Below are 22,637 nucleotides of genomic sequence, written 5' to 3' on the forward strand. Positions count from 1 at the left end.
ACCAAAGTTGGACTCAACATGAAAAATGTGCCTCTGGAGAGACCCGCAGAGATTCAAGTGAATTTAATTGCAAGATTCTTCAGTTTTAAATGGGGGCGTGACCAGACCTTTCCATTAAAAAATAACACCGTCAGTACCAAGAGCTAACACTGAGGTCTGCACCGAGGTAGTAAAAACATTCCTGAGCCCCTGTAATAACCGTGGAGCAGTGAGGTGAGAGAAGAAGAAGTAAGTGGGTTTATAAATCTGTCCTCGTCTCCGTCTATCCTTTAAAAACAGCCATCAGAGTATTCAGAAGAAGGTATGATGAGGGCTCTTATTTTGGTTTTCCACTGTCTGTGTGCCTGATGCTGAAATTTACCGAGTGTCTCTGTGCCCTTCGCGGCACCATCAGTCTGCTCTGCCAGCGATTCACCATCCTGCCCTTCTCATTATCTCCCTGTTACCTCGGGCGTCAAACCACCGCTGTCCTGAGCCGTGCAACCTCTACATGCAAGCCTCCCACACACACACAACAGCCTCTGCGCTGAAAGACAATACCTCAGAGACGGTCCCAAATACCCTCAAACTTCTCAACGACTGCTTTGATTTCATAATGGATATTTAAATCTGATTTTTGTTAAATATTTCAATTTCCTCCTCCACAGCCTCATATCCAGGCTTCAAATGGTATTTGTACTTTAGTGAAAACCTCTGTGGTCCACTTCTTCTTCACTGCAGCTATAGTACGCTGGCTTTGATCAATATTTTACCTGTTTTTAGAAAATTTATGATGTTTCAACCAGGATTTGTGCAGAAGAATGTTTCTGTAGCTCTACATTGTTCGAGTAAAAAAAAAAAAGGTATATTTGCATCACATCCTACTGGCAGGTTTTTCGCTCATTGTGAGAAAAATGAGATCATATTTACTACTTGATGAACTCCCTTGTTAAAATGTATATTTCCGCTGCTTAAGATCTCGCTGTGCCTGCAGGTTTACTTCAGAAGATTTCGACATTGGACACGAGCTGAAATGGCTCGTGGAAAGCGTCACTTTTTGCAGCAGCCCCCTGCGTTTGTTGGTAATTCAGCGTTTCCAAAGGCGTCAGAGATCTAAGGCAGAAACCATCCAGCAGTCCAGCCCCTCCAGCTGCGGGACGGACAGTCGTCGGTCGGTGTGACCCGAGGACTTCACAGCTCCACACTCTGCCTGATTGGTTTTCTATCTGCGGCCCTGTGACAGAGCGCTGGATTTACTGAGCTGGAGGCTGCGACCTGCAAACGCTGCCAATCCAGGAGGTCTGAAACCGTGACGTGAGCTCATTTTTTGTCGGTACGATTCGGTTTCTGAGCTGCTAAGTGAGATGTTTGAAGCCTGCGGGCAGGAGCGTAGCCAACCCCACACCCCCGAGTAATTTTGGTACGATCCACCGAGAAAAGTGCAATTTTCTGATTATTTCTATTTTTTTCCACATTTTATTTCTCATTCTGAACATTTAAATAACTTCATTTTCTGTTCAGTTTATCACCTACATGATCATTTGAATAACCATCAGTAGAACTGGCCTTATGTTGGTCATGTGTGATTTTGGGTGTTATTGTAGAACCAAAACTCCTTTTCAGGTTGTTAGAACCCAGCCTGCAGGGCCCAGTGTCACATCAAACCCCCTGATAAATGATAAATTCAGGCTTTGGACAATCAAATGTCAGTGGAAACTTTTTACATTTTTGATCTCTATTAAATCTCATTGAATGAAGCAGAAACATTTGAAGCAGACAAGTTAATAAGCTGGTGAAATGCAGCTAGAAGCAACCTGCCAATGGAATTAATTCAGGTAGATTTTAATTGACATTTTGAAGACGAGAGTATTCCCAGGCCCTCTTTTACAGAGCCTTATTCCTGGAGTCTTTTCAGATGGCTGAAAACAGAAATCTGGAAATCAGATTCTTGTCCATACCTTCGCAGATTTTCACACACTTCAGAAAGGAAGCTTTTGACAATAGAACCAAAGTTTTCTGCCTCTGAATTTCTTTCTGTGAGAAGAAAAAATGATGTTGCCCTGTTCGCTTCACATGCATCCATTCTGGATTAATATTAAGAGGGACCTACAGCGCAGCACTGACTCTAACCAGACCCTGTACAAAGACAGCTCATTTCTTAGACCAGCACTCTTTTCAAGCAGCAGCAAAAACCAGAAATACAGTCAGCTCACAAAAATACGTCGTGCAGTTCGTACCTGCGGTGTCGGGCGTACTTCCCGCTGACATGACCGCTGCCATCACAGCCTGGAGTGGGACAGCTGGGGGGGAAACACACACACGGTCAGAGCACACACGCCGTACAGCAGTGTCGTGTGAACGATGCAGCATGAGGTATCCGTGTGAACCTGTGGCACCGTCATTGGTTTACTGGCAAAGTGACGATTGTTGGGACCGAGCCGAACACACGGATCAATGGTGGAGAAGGTCTCTATTGGAATCTGTTATAACTCCTGTGAATCCAAACAGACTTCAGCCACTGTCTGCGGCAAACAGGCGACATAGCAGTCAGATCTGGTGACCCATTCAATGAGGCTGTGTTCAGACAGACAGCAGGAGGGCAGGGTCGTCTGTGTGCAATCAATGCATGCAGGAGTGCATTCCTGTAGATTACTTTGTCACATAGACATCATATTTCTATGTGTTCACTTGTGATCCTCACACAGAGGAGAAAAGATTCCATTGCCATTGTGAAGCTCGCTGACCGGCGATCCAGCCGTCGCCATCTTGGCAGCGCCTGACTCCAAAAATGGGCAAAGAGGTTGAGCTGAATGAAGCCTGGTTACTAAAACCAAACAGCTAGCTGTCACTCAAAGCAGCCATGCCCATAATTATACATAATTTGAAGCCTTAATATAATTTAAATGAGTGAGTTGTATACAAAATTCAGCCCCTGTACAGTTGCCATGAACGGGGAATTAGATATAGAGGTCAAAACCTTTTGTATCAGGCTTGAATATGTCTATTTCTTCTACAAAATTGGGCATTTTAACATGGAGGTCTATGGGGATTGACTCACTTTTGGAGGCAAGCATTCAAGGAACTGCAGTTTTTGGCACTTCCATGCTGGCTTCATTTATCAGCCCTGGAGGTTGCTGCTTGGTTTAGATTAGCACAGAGCAGAGGAATGTGAGCGAAGTGGAGGAAATTAACAAAAATCTGAAAATCTTGAAGGTTAAGGATGAATTTTTCACATTATTTTCATCTGGCCTAAATTCGGCGAACTGTAACTCATCTCATTCAGCTGCTTTCACCCTCAGCAGCAGGTTGAAGTTTTTCTATCTGGATGTTTTTTTGTATCGTGGCTGCAGTCGGCAGCAGATTCCTCCGGAGCTCTGAGTCACTCTGCTGCAGCTTTCAGGCCTCTCTGCCCTGAAGACACGCAGACCGCCAGCCAACGCACCCCGCCTGGCTTCAGGGACTCCACACCCGCGGCCTCTGACCCCACACTGCAGAGCTCCACCCACCCTCCACCCAGCATCACCTGATCTATACACCCTGTAACTGCAGGCTAAAACGAGAGCTGCATGAAGATAAAGACATCACGAGTACAGGGAGGCAGAGGAGGAGGAGGAAGAAGAGGAGAAAGAGGAGGAAGGCAAGGAGGTAAAAGAGGATGAGAGTGAGGAAAAAGAGGAAAACAGCAAGGAATACAGAAGGAGGACTGGGAAGAGGAGGAGATAGGTAGGAGGGACCAAAGAAGCACAGGAGGAGAGAAATAGAAGCAAGGCGAGGAAATGAGGTGGGAGAGGAAGGAGGACCAAAATGGAGCAGATGGAGAGGAAGAACACGAGGAAGACGAGAGGGAGAAAAAATGTGATGAGAAGGAGACCGAGCAGAGGGAATGAGGAGGAAGAGAAGGCAATTTGTTCACGGTGAGGTGGCTCATCAATCAGTGTGGGAGCAGAGACTGATAGTGTTGACTTATTGATCCCTCTGTGTGTGTGTGTGTGTGTGTGTGTGTGTATACAGTCTTCAATTCCCCGATACAATGTCAAACACGCTTTCCAATCATGATATAATTCCCAAAACGCGTCCGTGTGACCTTCACAAGCAGCTGCATTGAGGCTTAAAATCCTCCTTTTCTTAAGACAACAAAATACTTTTTCCTCTGTGGCGACAAACTTCACTCGTTTCCAAATGAATATTTCCTTCAGGAAGTTCTTTCTCCGGTATTTTCTTTTTTGATGTCAGTGCAGAGATCAGTACCCACTGACGTCAACACTCTGACTCAATGCCAATAAGAGACAGAACTATAGAAACAGCTTCAGATGTCTCCTCTCCTACTTGCAGAATATTGTGTTGGAGTCAGGAAGAGGATTTTTCGAGAGCGAGACGAAAAATTCATGACAGTATATCGAAGCTTTGGCCAAGTGTTGGAGCTGGAGGAAAGGTCAATGGGTGACCAAAAACACTAAGAATCGTGCTAATCAGTCGTTTCGCTCCGGTGTTGCAGCATTGCCATCTTTAGTCCCCTCAGCTGGCGGGACAAAAATCACTTATAGGCAAACTGGAGTCAAAATTAAAATTCAGAGCTGTGATGCTGCAGAAACTGCAGATCAGATTCCCACTGAGCTGACAGATGTGATGTGTTTACTTAGCAATTAAAATCAAGTCATGGAAGACTTTTAATATCATAGCCACATGTCTTTTTTCCCCCAAATCTGCCATGCCACTATGACAAATTAATTTGTATATGTTTATCCCTGCAGATTAGTCAGCGACTGTGGTGGAGAAAATAAAATTGATGAAAAATATTCAATGATTGCTCATGACACGCTTATGGTATTTCACAGTATTTACTGTATGAGTCATTTCCACCATTGCTGCTAACTTCAAAGCGTCTCTGTCCACGTCTGGCCCTGGGTGCACAGCCCTCACCAGCACCCATCAGATTTAAATTCTGGGTGAATCATGCTGAGTTTTCTGCTCCTCTGCTCAGGGCTCACACAGCGCAGACAGGACATGTTGTTTACAGTAAAGCGTTGACCTGGATCAAACTGGGTTCAACCATAATCTGCTGCACACACCAATATTTGTCAGTTTTACTAAATGAGATTAAGTGAAGCAGAAACTACCCCTCCTGCACACACACACACACACACACACACACTCACACACACACTCAGGTAACAGTCATATTCAGCATTTACTGTCAGCAGCTGCCAGTGTGTTTCTCCAGTCGTGACACAAAATGTAGTAAGTCATCAAAATGTGATGAATTACTGGTCAAGTTAGTTGTTCGTGTGACTTAACATGACACGCTGATGACCCACGACCGTGTGTCACATCATCTCTTCACTTTGCCTCTTCGGCTCAAATCGCTTCTGCCAATACACCAAATCAGTATCACTAATGATCGAGGCGGTCCTTTGTCTTTGTGGAGAGCGTCATGGTCTGAACTTGCACTCAGGACTCAGCAGAACTCTATCATCCCACAAAAAGCACACATGTCGTTCTGGCCCAGTTGTGTAATGGTGTCTTGATACTTAGGTTACTCATAATGCAGAAAAATGGCCCCCGGAAGCCAATTTGCTTTTGATACTTTAAACACATTCTGCTGACATTTTCAATGCATGACCTGGAGTCTTTTCATATTGCAGTATTGCAACCTCCAGGATGTGAATACTTCCTCCACATCTTATCAACACCCCCCCGCCCCCCCGCTGTGCCGCAGCTGCCTGTGTAGCATCACCATTTAACGTGATGTCAAGAACAAGGTTTCATGTTCTTGACGAGTTCTTAGGCTCATTCCCGGGTGACTCCATCAAAAAGCACATGTATACTGAATGGTTAAACTGCAGGAGTAAAGAGCTGCTTCCACAACCAGTGGAGTCTGGATTACAATGGCAATCCAAAATTATGAGGCATGTAACTCGTAATTAAAACTCAATATAATTTTCTCTTAATGAATACAAGGTGGTGACATAACGCAATACAATGATGAATGTATTTTGCAGCATGGACCAGCAGAGGTTTACCTACCTGAATAACTCCTGTGTTACTGCTTCAACGGCAGCTTCAGAGACAGAGACAGAACAAAAAAAATGAACGTTATAACTTCAACAATCTGCTGCCAACCAACAGCAATTAACACATCGACTGGATGTAGGCTGCAGATTAACATTTAATGATGTTCAGAGTCAGGTGTTCATCTATTTGTATCTAGCACAAGACAAACTGACTGCACCAGGCAGCATTTTACACACTGTACATCTGTTTAAATATTTAATGTGTGATATATATTTCATATATGTCACAATTCCCAGCTAATTGCTAATGCGTTTAACTAAAGATTTGATCCGTTATTGGGCAAAATAGGTTATTGGGACATGAGTGGTTGTAATAATTTCTGATGGATTAGCTACAGTCACTAGCTAGCTAACTAGCCAGGCTGCATCCGTTAGCATGTTTCTAACGGACGGTGGTTCAGAGGTCTTGAACTCGGCAGACAGAAAGCAGACAGACTCATACCTCTGACTCCTTTGGATCGTGTGCGATGGCGTTTTTTAACCACGTTCACCTCCATCTGAGGAAGAAAACAAACAAAAGTCAACACTGAGACTGGTTGGCAGACAGAAAACATGCTGTGTTATATTCGATCATACACAATGTTATAAAGAAGAACGCAACCGCAGAGAAAATCCACTGCAACAACAACAACCTGAACCCTGAAACCATATTCATTCCCAAATAACAGCAAACACCAACTAGCTAGCATTTAGCGACCACCTAGAACAGCAGGTATTTGCTAAGTGGTGTTGTGACTTTAATGGAAGTAGCAGCCCCCACTAAACATACTAGCAAACACTGCTAACACCCTAGCAGCGACTTAGTGATCCACCAGCTCCCGCGGTGTTCGATTAAAACCATAGCAAGATAACAAGCAACATCTCAACAGGTAGCAACACATTAGCAAAAAGCAAAGTGGTAGCTAATGAGCATGACAAGAGCTAGCACCAACAAGACTGAGTTTCACAGTTCTTCCGTGTTCAACCCATATTTTTTGCATGAATTTCTTGACTTTACACAAAAAATGTGACCAGTTACTTTCAAAGACTGATTGAACCGTTAAAAGTTAATTTGTCTTCAGTTAGAGAAGCTAAAAGTCACCGTAGCATCACAAGCTTTAACATAACTGACAAAAATAACTGCTTTAGAGGACCAATGTATGGAACTTAACTACAAATCCTTTGTAAATAAGCATTTGTTATTATTATTTATCGATAAATATATTTTAAAAAATAAGTTTGCTGACTATGCTAACCTAGCTGATGTTATTTGGACATTTGAGGTTTTGTCATTTTTATGAAATATGTGAAACTTTTCCCAGTTTCCATCATTATTAACAAGCATTTTATCATGTGTCAGGTCACATGTTGACCATATTTATTTCACTCATAAGCTAAGCTACAGTTAGCTTTGTCTAAGTTAGCTACACGGCAGCTATGTGTGAATATTTAATAAGTTTGTGTGAAGCAACATGTTTTAACATACAAAACAAACAGTGCGACTTATTTACTCTGACAAAAGCTGCTTGTGACGGTGTTACCGACCTGGTCAGGGCTCGGTGTGGCACTGGTCATGTAGCTGAAGAGTCTTTATACCAAACAGAGTTTCAGAAGCCGTCCTCCACAGTCATGATCTGCAGAAACAAAACACAGGAGCACCTCAGTTCTGCAGGACATTACATTTCTGTGGCAGGAATCAAACCTGCGAGACGCTGTTTGACTTTTCTTTGAGTGGGACATTGATCAGCGGCCTGCTCACTTCCTGTCCTGCACCTGAACTCAACTGTCTTTGTGAAATGTATAACTACAATTTTCTAATGACAACTGAGAGACTCCAATACCAAATACCATCTCCTAATTTCTCCTGATATTTTCAAATGTGAAATGTAATTAATTCAGTCAATTAGGTGTTTCACAAAGTGACGGCTGAAAACATTTCAGTGACCGACAGCGTAGCCTCAAATGACTTAGGACAAGGCTAACAACATGGATAACTGCAGTCCATTCATGCAATAGAAACATAGCTGTAATTAATATTTTGCAACATTTGATTTTAATTGCAGTATGCTAAATTAGGACCAATAATGACCATAGTCATCCCTGGTTTCTGATTGGTTAGAAGGTATAACGTGCTTGTCTGTGCTTGTTAGAAAGTCTAGTTTAAGCTACAGAGCCTACGTGCTGAGTGCCAAACTAACTGTGCTTATCATGCTTGTGTAGTATGTTTGAAGTATTTTGTTAATGTTTAGTATTTGAGGAAGAACATGGAAGAACATGGACGCGCCAACTATAAGCTTGGACTCTATAGTTTCAGTCCAAGACGTAGACGGAGCGACGCTACCAATAGCATTTATCTTTCCCCTGAAAGGATGAGCTGCTTCAAAGATAAGACATCTTCTTACTTCACCGGAGTCGAGATTTGAAACTAACGATGGCAGAACGGCAGTGCTTTAATTCTGAGAGGAGCAGAGGGGAACAGCGGATCACAATCATGAGTAATTTCATTTTTAGAACTGCCTCACCGGGCAGAAGCCAACTACAGTCAGACATTAGGACAATCACTCATCTGAACACCTCAGCCTGTGGACTGAATTTCATTTTAGGAATCTGTAATGCTGCAGCACTCCAACAAAAAACGTAAGTTTTGATATGAACAATCGTATTAATGGAGCTGAACAGTGGGGGGACTGATTTTGGACATCCAGGTTTCCGAAAGTAAAGTCATTTTCTCATAAGCAATGTTAGTGACTGCCAGCTGGAGCTCTATGAGTATAAAAGACAAATAACTCATTCAGCATTTCGCTACTGAACACCAGAGACCGGGAACACCTGCCCTGTTTGGGCTATCTTTAAATCCATGTTACCTTAATCTTTATCTGTTTATATTCTTTTCATTTCTTTTGCATGTTTTAATTTGCATTTTAATGTTTAATGCTGTTGTAATGTTTGGAACACATTATGTAAAGTACTTTGAATTGCCTCAGTGGATGAAATGCTCTCAGGTAAACTCGTCTTCCCGAAGAAGCATCCAATCACAGCGTTGCTGACTGCGACAGGACAAAGTGTTTTGATCCCAACTGCGATGATGAAGCCATACGCCGTACCAAACATGATCTCTCAGAAACAGAGCTGAGATCCTTGCAGAAATCTATTGTTAGACTATCCAGGAGTTTCAATGCTCAGGAACATTAAGGATTTTCTTAAAATAGCCAGATCTCCACTTTGCAGCTTGGACCAGACGAACCCTCACAGCTATAAATGACTGAATTTCGAAGGATCTGCCTTAACGCTTATAACAGGCACTTAGTAGTTTTCTCTAAAGTTAGCAGCAAATTGAGATTTCTGACACTTACTAATCATCATCATTTTTAGTCATCACTGCAGCCCTAATATCACTGCAACGCTAATACAACACAAGTGCAATCCAAACAGAACGACTGCATTTTTATCAAATTTTCAAAAATCTGACTTTGGGCTGTGATTATTCCATGAGATCTCGCTGGGAGCATTTCAATGCAAACAGCAACATAAAAGAGAGCAAGACAACACTGAGACAACAGTTTGAGCCGCTCTGCGTGCTTCAGTCTCCTCAGCTGCAGTGCAGCTCAGAGGGTTTGCAGCGTTAATATAAATGTAAATTCTGGACAGCCTCGCCTGAACTCTCAGCCTACTCCCATTATGGTGCCACAGCACACCGAAGCCGGGTGCATCTGAGGCCGCCACTCCACTGAGCGCGCTCCAACGCACCCTACATCAAACACAGTCTTCCCTGCCTCTGCCGTGAAGAGCTCAGCTGAAAAACAAATCCTCCACCTCCCTGGAAACTATACGAGTGAGTGGGCTGCACACTTAATGGGTGTGTGAGTGTGTGTGCTGCAGCGTGTCCATGCATGTTCTTGTGCACACATGTGTGCATGCACTAACCTCACCACTGTGTATGTGTTTCCATAGGCTGTGTCCTTGTTCTGCCTCTGCATGTGTCAGTCTGTGACTTTTTGTACTTCTGTCTTTGTGAGGACCAATTTCAGTTCTAGACCTTGAGAGGAAGGACATTTATGGAAAGCGAGGACTTTTGGAATTGTGTACATGGTTTGGAAAGTCGTGCTATTTTTGGAGAGTGAAGACATTTTTTGGTCAGAATCTTTTGTGTCTTGACGACAATGAAAAAAATTATGGGAGGGCAATGCTATTTTGGAAAGTGAGGACATTTTGGTGACGGGAAACTTTGGGAAAGTCTGGATAATTTTGGAAAGTGTGGACCTTTTAGAAATGGGAGGACATTTTTCACAAGGTTCACTACATTTTGTCCTTTTTTATTTCTTCAAAGGGTTAAATTCGGTTTCAGGGCTGAGGAATGTCTGCTGTCAGTGAGGGTCCTCACTTTGTGTATAAAAATGATCAATATTACTGTGTGTAAGAGTAATGAATAGTAAGGTTAAAATTTGATGCTCCTCGACTGTTTTGCAGGAGTTCTTTAATTTATTTTGGTGTGATGGAGGCCGAACCTGAGTTATTGAAGCAAAAAATAAAAAAAACATGCTCGAGTAGTTAGTCTGTGTGTGTGTGTGTGTGTGTGTGTGTGTGTGTGTGTGTGTGTGTGTGTTTGTCACAGTGTCCTATATGGCTGGGTTGGCGCTGTGTGAAGAGGAGCTTCCAGCTGTTTAGTATTCAGTCCGACTCTCTGGCTGTCTGGTACAATATGATGCAGAGCTCTATACTGAGACACACACATCAGTGCACGCACACACACACACACACACACACACACACACACACACACACACACACACACACAGACACGCACACACACACGTACAGTACTTATACCATCACACAGACACACACAGACATGTAGACATGTAGGTTCAACCGCCACAGATATACAGACACGATTCTGGGCCACAGACGTGTGGTGGCTGCAGCGCCCCCTGTAGGTCAAAACCAACACCAGACCTCACACTGATGACTCATTTCTTTTTCCTTATTGCTGTAGCTGATCATTTAATAACCACATAATGTGTCTGGGAGAGACAAAGTGTACAGCAAATAACGACCAAGTCAGGGTTTCCTCCACCGAGGGAATGATTTTCAGCCTCTCAGAGAGCTTCATCACGTGTGGTCGATCGCTGAGGGAACAAAGAGAGACTGCGCCTGAATGTTCCTCCATGTTTAAGAGTGTGTGATTACTTAAATTTCACTGCTAACGGAGCTGAGAGCTGCAGTGTTGTTGCTACAGTTAGCTGCATTTTAATGTGGTGCTTAAATTGCTTTTGATCAGACGGACTGTGTGTCTACAGGTGCCTGAAAACGGACGTGCCGGCCAAGCAGAAACATGCATTTCCACGACTTTTCACACCTTCTGATAATAAACCCATCAATCCATGATGCCTTGCATTGTAATCAGATTACACTGTTTAATGAAAATCTGGAACAGAAAAGTGAAATTCTCATTTGTAGCCTGGAAGCTTGATGTTAACTGAGCGTGTCGTTTTGGACAAAGCAGCTCAGAGAAGTTTGGGATGAATTTAAATCAAAACGACTTCATGGTGCTGAGATTTGTGATTTGACTAAATATTTGACTAAAACTGGCCTAAATAATGCTGAAAAGTTGAAGCTTTTGTTGGTGAAAACCGTTTTGCATCCAGGCCTCTGGATCTCCTGGACACGTTTCTTAGCAGAAGCTGCACAAAAATACTTTAGAAATCATTAAACTATGTGTAATTGCACAGGTTTACAGCACATGTGAGATGCCGCCACAGTAACGGCAGCTTTTTTACATCCACCCACAGCGAGTGAGACTATAACGTAATTCTCAGCCAATTAAGAAAAACTAACTTTATAGAAAATTTACGTCACGTTCAAGAATCCAACAACAACCCGAGGACTCGACTGCATACTTCAAACATGCTCGTTAGTCGTATGTCACAGCTGCCTAAAAACGTTTCAGGCCTGAAGAGTCTGCAACACACAGACAAACACACACACACAGGCAAATGTTTGTGAGCCCAAACAAAGCACACGCACACACACACACACACACCCACACAGCAGCCAGGTGAGGCGTGTGTTTGCGACGCAGCTCGACAGCAGCTCAGTGTTTTATTACAGCAGAGCACTTTTATCAAACCCAACAAACAGAAACACCTGGTGTGTGATGTGACGCTGCAGTGCACAAACCAAACAGCACCAGTGAGCAGAGAGAGGCGCAGCGCTGCCTCGCGTCTGTCTCTTCTTCTGTCCGTCTGTCTGGACATCGAGGGACACTTCGTGCTGTTCTGACCATCAACAGAAAATAAAATGTGCATAAAAGTCAAAACACCCACGCTTTTAGCCACGCCACGGGTGGCGATGCTGATTGGCTGGGTCCACTGCTTTGGTCCAAATTCAAATATCTAACCAGCGATTGGATGGGATGCTGTAAAACATGTGTGGTCCCCAGGGGAAAAAGCCTAATGAGCCCCTGGTTTTTCATTAGCGGCCCCCACTGGTCATCAGATGGTTCGGCACCAGATTTGATCGTGTGTTTAAATTTGTGTTTAATTAGCAAATATTAGCTTGCTAACACGCTAAACATCAATGGTGAACATAGCAAACGTTTCACCTGCTGCACATCAGCATGTTAGCATCGTCATTGTGAGCATGTTAGCATTTAGCTCAAAGCGCTGCTCGTTTTCTGTGTATTTCCAGCAAATGCAGCAAATTTCATGGCGAGCTTTTTCTTGATATTCTAGCAGCTAAAACTCTACATGTTCCTCATTAAGACGAGCCTCATGAGACAGGATGCTTAAACCAGTTAAATTAACCCTGCAGGGACCTCCTGTCGCCATGTGAATTAAATCCGAGTAGCACAACTTTAGTGCCATAAAACCACTGATCAAGTCAACCTGAACCTAAACAAACACTAACCGTGGCAGCAGGAGATCAGAGGGGTCATTTGTATGAGTTTTGGACAAACAGTGCTGTCCTGACGTTACGGTGCTCGGATCCTAAAACGCTAAACACGCACGTCTAAATGGCAAACTTTTGACACAACACACTACTGTCCACCATCACTGTGGAGAAACCGGGTATGAATATTTGCTGCCTGGGAGGAAAACCTTCCTTGTCTGAACTCAGCTGAGGTCATATTAACAACATAAAAGGCTGAATACATGGATCGAGGCCAGTAAAGACAGAGTACATTCATTCACTGGACTGGACTGAAGTGCTTGTATATTTTCTATAATTTTACACTTTGTACTCCACCGAATTTATTGGACGGCGACTTTGCAGATGAATATCTTACATAGAAGAAATTAGTTAAAACAGTGTGTTGTTACAGATAAAACTACTGAGTACACACACGAGCTCAGCCAGCAACATTAAATCAAATACATAATAAAAATCAAATAATGTACAACATCACTCTATGAAAGGAGGGCTTCTGCATGATGAGCACGTACTTTTGATTGCTCGAGTAAATCTTGCTGATTATACTCTGTGCCTTTACTTAAGTATAATGTGAATTCAGGACTATTACTTGTACAGTAATCAAGTATTTTTACACTGTGGTATTGCTACTTCTGCTACTGAAGACTGCTGTAAATGAGTATTAATACTGGATCGTAGGCAGCATGTTAGTGGGTCCTTCAGTGCATTTCACTGTGCAGTACAGTTTGTACAGTTTGTTGTAAACACAAAAAAAAGGAAAAAATCAGCCGCTAAGCCTGGTGCGATGGCCCCGACTCCCTCCTGTACATCAGCCCTACTCCTGGTTTCCATGGAGACTGGAGTGATCGGGTGATTAGCCGCATCAATTAACCTCTGACCAATCACAGAGAGAGCCTGAGCGGCAGCAGCTGACTGTGATTTGCAGATACGATCACAGCTGAATTCAGACATCCGAACGCTGCATGATAAATAACAATGAAAGCATATGGGAATTCTGCATTAGCATAGTAAATTACATTCCTGCACTCGGTGTTTTTTCTTTCTTTCTTTTTGATATCGCCTTTTATAACCAGCTCCCTGGAGTCATTTTTTGTGTTTGTTGGTTTTTAAAGCTCTGTGGTCCATGTATTCATTGTCTGTTTAATGTGGAAAATGGAAAAAAATGAATCAAGACTTTGTTTGTTTGTGGACTTAAAAAAATGGAAAATTACTTTGTGTTTTCCTGTTTTTATCTTGAAGTAGGAACCCTGAATAAAAAAAAAAAAAAACGTTCATTTTTCCTGATATTTTCATCATTTTTTGAGATTTCTGCGTTTTCGTTTCTCATAGCGGATGGATGCATGCGCCCACTCCACACATGAACTGGCCTGATTCCCCTGCAGGGTTCACGGCCGTAATGAACTCGGGTACACTTCATGTTCACCCTGTAAACTCTGTAAATGTGGGCATGTGAAGGGGCCACGCTGCAGATTTTTACGCCTGGACAAAAACGCACCGCCGGCCTTCTCCCCCCAGCTTGATGACCAGGTCTGTGGTGTCATGTCAGCACTTCAGAAGAGATAAAGTCCTCTTCAGCCCTCAGTCTATCTTCTGTCAGAGGATATTTACCTCATAGCAGGAACTCATCGACTGCGAGTATCTGCACACAGTCGCGATATTAAATGTCCGCAGGCTGCTGTGTCAGTTTCACATTGAATTTTACTTTTCGTGATCACCAAATCGAGCTGTTTCTGTTGTCAGACGACCAAAAAAAGTCACCTGGTTGAAGTTCTCAGAATGCGAAACAAGCCTGCCGAGCCCCAAAGTAACTCCTGTTAGCGATCTTCAAAGTCATCAAAGCAGCTGATTGTTACTGGAGTCAGTGTCTTTACATGCTCTGCAAATATAAGCTGATGACGATGAGAACGGGTCATTATGTGCTTCTCCATAAACTGAGTTTTCTCCAGTAATGCGAGTTTGATTTCTTTGATGATCAGGTGCGTGTCTGGAGGAGGAGGCCTGCAGGAAACTGGTGACAGTGTAAGAGGCCGCACATGGAGGACTTTGTTTGGAGGGCTTCGGAGAACTTCAGTTTGAAACTGCATATTGTTTCATGCACGTCGGACGGCAGGAGGATGAAACCATGCACGGGAAGGCGCCGACTTCCTGCTCGCTCTCCGTGTCTTCCTCTTACTTGAGTTGTACAGTAGTGGAGGACGATACTCCTGATTGTCTTTCAGCAGTTTAACACAATGCACCAAATGGAATCAACATACTGTAGCCTCCCTGCTGCAGTGCCTTTCCAAAGAAAACTCCAGAACACGCAGAGGAAGTCGATCTGCACAGATGTTGGTGCACAACAACACGACAGTTTTATGGCTTCAGATGGTCTCTGTGTCACATTCGGGGATTAAACAGTCAAAAATTCTCACCGGGACTCCAATCAAACCAATCCAACCAATCAAAGCTGTCCGTCTTTCACAACCTGCATGATGTCATCGTTCTCTTTATAACTTCAGGGATGCAAAGCTGATGTGAATAAAGGAGGAAGAACGGGGTGACGTGCAGAACTAACTAACTACTACTAAGAAATAATCATCACAATGATTCCAAAAATAATAAACATCATGCAGTTACTGTGATTTAGATGAGTTACAGTTACTGAGCATTTTAGTGTGTGAATACATGTACTGAAAAAAAAAAAAATCAATAGGTGGTAATAATAAGGGAGGAGTGGAAATAACTAAATGAATCGGTTGTGATTGACATTATTGATATAAAATGATAAATTGTTGTCACACTGATTTCCATGCAAATCCCTGCTCTTTGTAAATTTCATTGTATATATTGTTTATTTTATATTTTAGCACTGCTTAACTTATTGTTCAGCCTTTGTTTTTTGTCCTTTTTGTCCCCGCTGAGCTGTGTGATGTCTTCTTTTTCTATGCGAGTACATTTGGTGCAATGTGTAAACTCCTGTGTGTGTGCACATACTTGTATAATGCATGATGTACAATCCTGAGAACAAAATGCCAGGAGGGAGTTTGGGAAGCTAATGTGACTGACTGCACGCTCTCGGCTGGCTACTGTGTTAGCGGTTAGCTTGCCGGCTACAGTAATTCACCTCAGCTCTGCAGCTTACTGCACTGCAGCGAAGGAGAGTAAATTACACTGTGCATTCCTTTCAGATTAAAGTGTGATTTAAACACCAGCTTACATGTCCGGTCTCAATCAAAGTGACACTTCTCACAGTGTGGACGTGGCCCCTCCCTCCTCCATCAGTCACCTCTGTCAGGGCAGAGCAGGGGGGGGCGGGGCTCTGTGATTGGCAGGTCAGGCGGAGGATGTGGTCAGTGAGTGAAGCCTTAATGATCTGTAACAAGCAGATGAGGCAGGTCATCAGTGGCAACAGAGATCCTCAATCGTTACTCCTGCTTGAATTAGTGTGTGTGTGTGTGTGTGTGCGTGTGTGTATGTGTGTGTGTGTGCGTGTGTGCGTGTGTGAGAAAACAGCCAAATCGGAGGTGATTCTGGCGAGAAACTCGGACAAAGGGATCTGACTTGAGATTTTCTTTTTTCTTTTTTTTTTTTCTAGACAGTCACGACAGGAGAAAGTTCAGCTCAGAGATAAGAGACGTTACGGGTCGCTGACCACGAGGAGGTCAGAGGTCAGAGGTCACAGCAGATGGAGCATATTTTTAAAAAAAAAGTTCTGAATTAAAAGCTCCGAACTGGATTCCACCGCCGTCGGTCTGCCATTCACATGAATGGTTTTCCACACGCACACACTTCATGAAAAACAGGATCTACCCACGATGAATCATTAAAAATGTGTGCGTGTGTGCATGTGTGTGTGTGTGTGTGTGTGGCGGTAGCTGCGTGTGTGTAAATGTGTTGCACAGAGTGTATGTGTGGATTTTACACAATGAGTCATTCAGAGCTCCAGAATAGAAAGTGGATAATGTCTTCTGCTGCTGCTGTGTGCGTGTGTGCGTGCGCGTGTGCATGTATGTGTGTGTGTGTGTGTGTGTGTGTGCGTGCGTGCGTGCATGTGTGTGTGTGCTGACCTCCATTGATCAGAATGAGTTAATCAGATTGATGGGTGTCTTGGCAGCAGCTCAGATTTAATAAAGCACAGACAGACAGACAGACAGGTAGTTCAGATGAGGTCTCAGTCGTTTGACTTGACAGATTCATCACAGACTCGACAGTCACCAGCTGAACCTCCATCATGGAGGAACGCGGCCTGCTCGAGTCCTCTCAGACCAACCTGACGCTGATTTTCTGTGTCAGTCTCATGTCAACGTCTCCTGAGCGCCTGAGTTACTTTTCTTGCAGCGTTGGACTCGGTAACGCTGGCAGGTTCCAGCCCTGAATCGGTGGCTCCGGACTAATTTTAGAATCAGGCCGAGTTTCTGCCAGATCGGCTGTTGCTCGAGGTCACGCTTCCTGATTAATTGCCTGAGCGATCGGCGATCTGGCTCACAGATGATCAGAGGGATTTCTGAAACGTCAGAAATCTGCAGTTTGAATGTTTCCGTGGTGGGATTTCCCTCGTGGCTGCTGTTAGAAACCGCTGTGAGCTTGTTTTAATGCTGCCGGAGTCGTGATTTACATTTTGTGGCTCAAACTGGAGCCTGACTGAGACGGTGCTGTGATTTAAACTGACCTTCACTGCAGAGCAGACACCATGCCGGCTGCGTCTCCCAGCCACCCTGGGCTCCACTCAGACTTGTCTGTCTCTCTTTGAATAAACTTTATTGGAATTATCACTGGAGTTTTTTCTCATGCATGCAAAAGCTGCTCATTAGTTGCTAATTTGTGGGTATTTGCTAAGCTAGTGGAGCTAGATTAGCACATGAAGCATGTGAAGTTGCCATTTGAGAGAGTTTAGCCTGAACCGATTCATTGTAAGTCCTACAAAGCTCTGCTGCTCATGCACGGGTCACAAGTGTAACCCTGGTTTTAATTTGTGCCAAATTGAGCGAGAGGAAATCATTTCATGCAAATTCCAGCTTTCAATATTGCAAATTTGGTGAAATGGGTCCCCGGACGTTGTTGTGAAGCTGCGTTCAGTGACGTCGCTGTAACCACAGGTGTTGCTAATTAAGCTGGTGAGTAAAAGGTAATCAGGACAGATAGGAATGACGGCCAAGACTGCGAAAACACGGCGACACGCAGGCCGCAAAGAGACTGAACTTTCATTCCCTGACACAGAGCTGCACCAGGTGTGCTGCCGGTCTGCACTGAGATGTGATGCGAACAGACCTACAGGTGTGACCAGCAGCCTGTATGACTGGTCAACTGTAAGCTGAGCCTGCGTTTAATATGCTCTGTCACACACAGGTGGTGTTTGGCTGCACAGAGGAGGAAGCTTTATCCTCTCCTCTAGTTATGAACGATCACCCGCTCCGCTCTGCTCCGACTCTGCAGAGAGCAGACAGGAAATAAAGGAGGTATTTTCTTTCATTACTTTTCAGCTGAGTTCACCTGATCTCGGTGTTTACACAGCAAAACAAGCATCTGCTGGAGCCACGTAGAGCCACACATCAGGTCCAACCCAACCAGGAACCAGAAGACGGCCGCTCGCTCCAAACCAGCCAGCTCGGCAAAGGTCAGAGGTCACTCAGCCAATATTCTTGTGCCCCCAGAGTGATGAAGATGAAGATGATGATGCATTCTGAATGCAGAGGCACATACTGTCTAAACTACTAACAAGCTAAATAAGCAAATAACTGGTGACAAACTGGACTCCATGACTAATAACTAACAAGCTGACTGATGATGCACACTGGACAAAAAGCTTTGGTAATATTTCAGTCTGAGATGAACAAAATTCAACAGAAAATCATTAAAACTGAATTAATTGGCCGCTTTGAGGCTGCAGAACCAGCTGAAGAATCCAATATTCGCTCTCCTTTGAGCTCTGGTTTGGCCTCCGCCACCCCGAGGGAAAGGAATCTGGCTCGTTCAGCTAAGTGTTGAGCTGTGTTCACCGTGAACCATTCAACAACAACAGCAGTAAAAAAGACCAAAACGATGAGCTGAAAGATGCTAAAGGCCCTGTAGAGCTGAGGGAAAGCACAGATTTGATCAAATAATGTTCAAATGTGGGTGTGAATCACTATTATAAAATGCATATTTATTATTTTGGTGGAGTGTGGTGGCACTCCTCCTGGATCCGCTTTGGCTTCGATTGGACCTCATTTGGACATGTCCCAGTGTGTGGACGCTGTTGGCAGCGACGCTTTGGTATGCAAACAAAATGAAAATAAAGAAACTACAGTCAACAGAGGCGAGGACGTGACCTCCAGCCCGGACAATAAAACAGCCATAATGTAGTTTGAACGTCGGTAAGCAGAAATTTAGTTTCCTGTTAAATAAATGATCTTTTCATTCTGCAGGCTGTCACCCTGCAGCGAGCCATCGCTCTCTGTCTGTCTCCATTACTCTGGGCTTAAAGGAAACACACTTTACTACTGCAGCAGTTCAACTTTTATATTAGGAAACTTAAGTCTGACACTCTGATCCCTCATGAATAATAAGAATATGTTAAGGTCACTGAAGGCTCGTGTGCACCTGCCATAGACAGTGTATTATAACCTATAGGAGCCTGTTGTGAAAGACATCTCACCCCAGATCACCTTAATGTGCTTCAGATGATTGGGTTGGATGCTGTCTCTCGTCATGCTGTCGTTTGATGTACATTATTGGATGTAATGCTGCAGGGTGGGTTTTAGCAGCTGTCTTGCTGCATGTATTAAATTATTATTTTATGTTTGATTGATTGAGCACCTGTCCGTCCTATAAGTCATAGTTCCTCCACCTGAAGCAGCGTTAACTTATTATTATTTATCTATTTCAGTTCTGCTGCTTTAGTCAGTGTTACTTCAACATAAATGTACGTTAATTTACCCATAATTCACCACACGAGTCAATAGTTTGCTGCAAAGATTCGAGCAAATCAATGAGATATGTCAAGGATAGTATAAGGAAGACGCTGATGTTGATGCTTAATGTATATAATATTTTTTGTGACGATGAACTTAATAAAAAAAGGTGCCATAAGGTCACTGCAGTCTCACTAATTAGTAGCACAGACACACTTTAGCTCACTGTGGAATCATAATAGCAATATTATGGGAACACCGACGCTCTCTGACACCCTGTAGGAATACAAAATATTACACACAATGGCCCCAGCCTGGATTATCATATCCTATTAAGGTCTATCCTATAGCCACTATACATAACAATACAGGCTTCACAGCACCCTGTAGGAACATTACGGAAATATTACAGGGATATTATAGGATATTATAGAGCAGTGGGCGCCTCAAAGTAATAATACAGAAATTATATATGAGTATGAAGATGAAACATGAGCACAAACATAATGAAAAGGTGCCATAAGGTCACTACGGACCGAGCAGCACAGACACCACAGGTCACTGTAGGAATATCATAGGAATACGACACCGGAAAGCTGCGAATATTCAACTAACCATAAAACACGAGACCGTAAAGTCGCCACAAAGGCACAACAGCACCATAGAAACCCTGCATAATGAGACGATATAGCATAAAAAAAATCTGAGCATATTGCAGGAATATCGCAGGAGGCAGCCAGCAGAAGTCAGCCTTGAAACAACAGAAGCATGACTGACAGACTATAGGAGTGTTACAGGAGCACCGCCGAGGCTGTGCAGCAGCCAGCGTCCCTGCAAGGGTGCACATCGAGCAGCAGAGACACGCTGTCAGGGCTCGAGACTGTGAGAGGAAAAGCTCAGACTGTCACCCAAACTGAGCTCTCAAACAACAGAAGCATGACTGACACGCCACAGGAATATCACAGGAATCACAGAGGTGACCGGAGCTGAGAAGGGACACACAGAGCCTGGCCGAGCATCGCAGCAACATTAGAGAAAGAAAGAAAGAAGGAAAACATACTGGAATGGCGAAGATGGAGACTCCTCTATCTCTTCTTCCTCCTCCTCTCCTCTTCCTCTCCGGTCGGAAAGTCTGCAGCCTCCTTCACTCTGTCTCTCTCCCTCCTCTCTCTCTCTCTCTCTCTCTCTCCCTCTCTCGGTCTTTGTCAAGGTCTCTCTACCCCCCCCTCTTTCTCTCTCTCTCTCTCTCTTTTGTCGCCATGATATCTGGCCGTGCCTTCACTGGCTGAGAGCGGCTGAGAGGAGGAGGGGAGGGAGGAGGGAGGAGGGAGGAGGGAGGAGGAAGAGGAGGAGGGGGGAGACCCAGACACACAGACAGGAGGGAGGCGAGGATGATGATGGTGGTGATGATGAAGATGGTGGAGGGAGAATCAGACACTGCAGCAGTAGAAGAGGAAGAAGACGGTGGGTTTACCTCTCTCTCTCTCTCTCTCTCTCTCTCTCTCTCTCTCTCTCTTTCCTTCCTCCTCTTCCTTTTTCCTCTTTTCTCTTTATTTCTCGGGGACGTGCACGCAAACCCGGCGTCGCGCCCGATGGAGAGCGAGCGGGGGCGCTCACATGCAGGCTCTCCAAGGATGGCAATGCCTTCCCTGCCTCTCTCTACCACTCATCCCTCTCTCTCTCTCTCTCTCTCTCTCTCTCTCTCTCCCTGAATTAATTCAGAGCATGTAGACTGTGTGTGTGTGTGTGTGTGTGTGTGTGTGTGTGTGTGTGTGTGTGTGTGTGTGGCAGCCCTGCAGTCAGTCTCTGGGTGTTGTTTTGATTTTCCAGCCCGCAGAACAGATCTCTCTCTCTCTCTCTCTCTCTCTCACACACACACACACACACACACACACACGCACACGCACACAAACACACACGCACACAAACACACACGCGAGTCTCTATAGGCGTCGAAATGCATCAGTGTGTAATTTCCTTTGTTCAGCTCTGTGCAACAAAGCAGTTCGACCCTAATTTAGACTGTAACTTTACTGTTATCAGCTGTAGTGTTAGTGTTGCTAAATGTGATGCTGAGCAGATTATTAATACAGCGTTAAGTGAAAGAACTTCTAGGCTGTCAGATTGTGAAAATCCTCTCCTGGTTTTAGCTCTCCTGTTCATCAGGAGGATCCTCCAGCAGACTGTTTGACCGCCTCCTCAGAAAGGGCAGAACAGCATCTGGATCGAGGTTCATTTACAGAATTACAGATGAAGCAGAGGACAGTGTTTTGGGGTTTGTTGCTGTTGTGAAATCTTGGAGCTCACCCTCTGCAGTCACTGTGCGTGCAGCAGCTGTGAGGTGGCCACATTGCTCACAGATCGAAGAGCACATTCAGGGTCTGCTCTTTCGGTTTGAGAAGCGTGGGGCACAGTCTGCAAACACTCGCTCGCTCCCCAGCAGGACCGTCCTTCCCGGGAGAAACACCGGCATCAGCCGCTTCAGAGCGAGCCCCAGAATGAAATTTTATTATGGGCAAGTGACAAAATCCTCCACATAGGAATTAAAGGAGGAAGTCAGGTGATGATGCCATCCAGCCATAGAGTCTGCAGAGGGAGGAGGTAGATGGATGAGCCAACAAAATGTCGGATTTAAACACAGCTGTTGTCTCCCAGTCAACGCTGGCTTCTCTTAACGTGACCGCGATCGTTCCCGAACCTTCAAACCATGTGGTTATTTTTAGAACCATGACGATGATGAAGGTCTCCTGATCTCGATGAAGCAGTACCGATCCTGTCCTGTTTGTGCCCAAACCCAAACAAACCTCAA

The 22,637-nt window shown here is 44.2% G+C and overlaps 1 protein-coding gene across 10 annotated transcripts in view; it reads right to left on the bottom strand.

The window, feature by feature from the left end:
* Window positions 1–21,025, bottom strand: part of myt1la (myelin transcription factor 1-like, a) — a 62,631-nt gene extending 41,606 nt beyond the window's left edge. For 7 of the 10 annotated variants that reach the window (XM_076757055.1, XM_076757057.1, XM_076757052.1 and 4 more), the window contains exons 1-5: window positions 20,889–21,025; window positions 7,575–7,663; window positions 6,493–6,547; window positions 6,004–6,037; window positions 2,217–2,279 (exon numbers count right to left, since the gene is read on the bottom strand). In XM_076757055.1, the coding sequence (XP_076613170.1) occupies window positions 2,217–2,279; window positions 6,004–6,037; window positions 6,493–6,547; window positions 7,575–7,604 (182 nt within the window). In that variant the 5' untranslated portion in view covers window positions 7,605–7,663; window positions 20,889–21,025. Of the gene's footprint in view, window positions 1–2,216; window positions 2,280–6,003; window positions 6,038–6,492; window positions 6,548–7,574; window positions 7,664–16,155; window positions 16,312–20,888 lie in introns of all 10 variants that reach the window. The other 3 variants (XM_076757058.1, XM_076757051.1, XM_076757054.1) reach the window with 2 other exon arrangements.
* Between the last annotated feature and the right edge of the window lie 1,612 nt (window positions 21,026–22,637).

This window comes from Chaetodon auriga, chromosome 18 (genome assembly GCF_051107435.1).
Source record: "Chaetodon auriga isolate fChaAug3 chromosome 18, fChaAug3.hap1, whole genome shotgun sequence".
NCBI lineage: Eukaryota > Metazoa > Chordata > Actinopteri > Chaetodontiformes > Chaetodontidae > Chaetodon > Chaetodon auriga.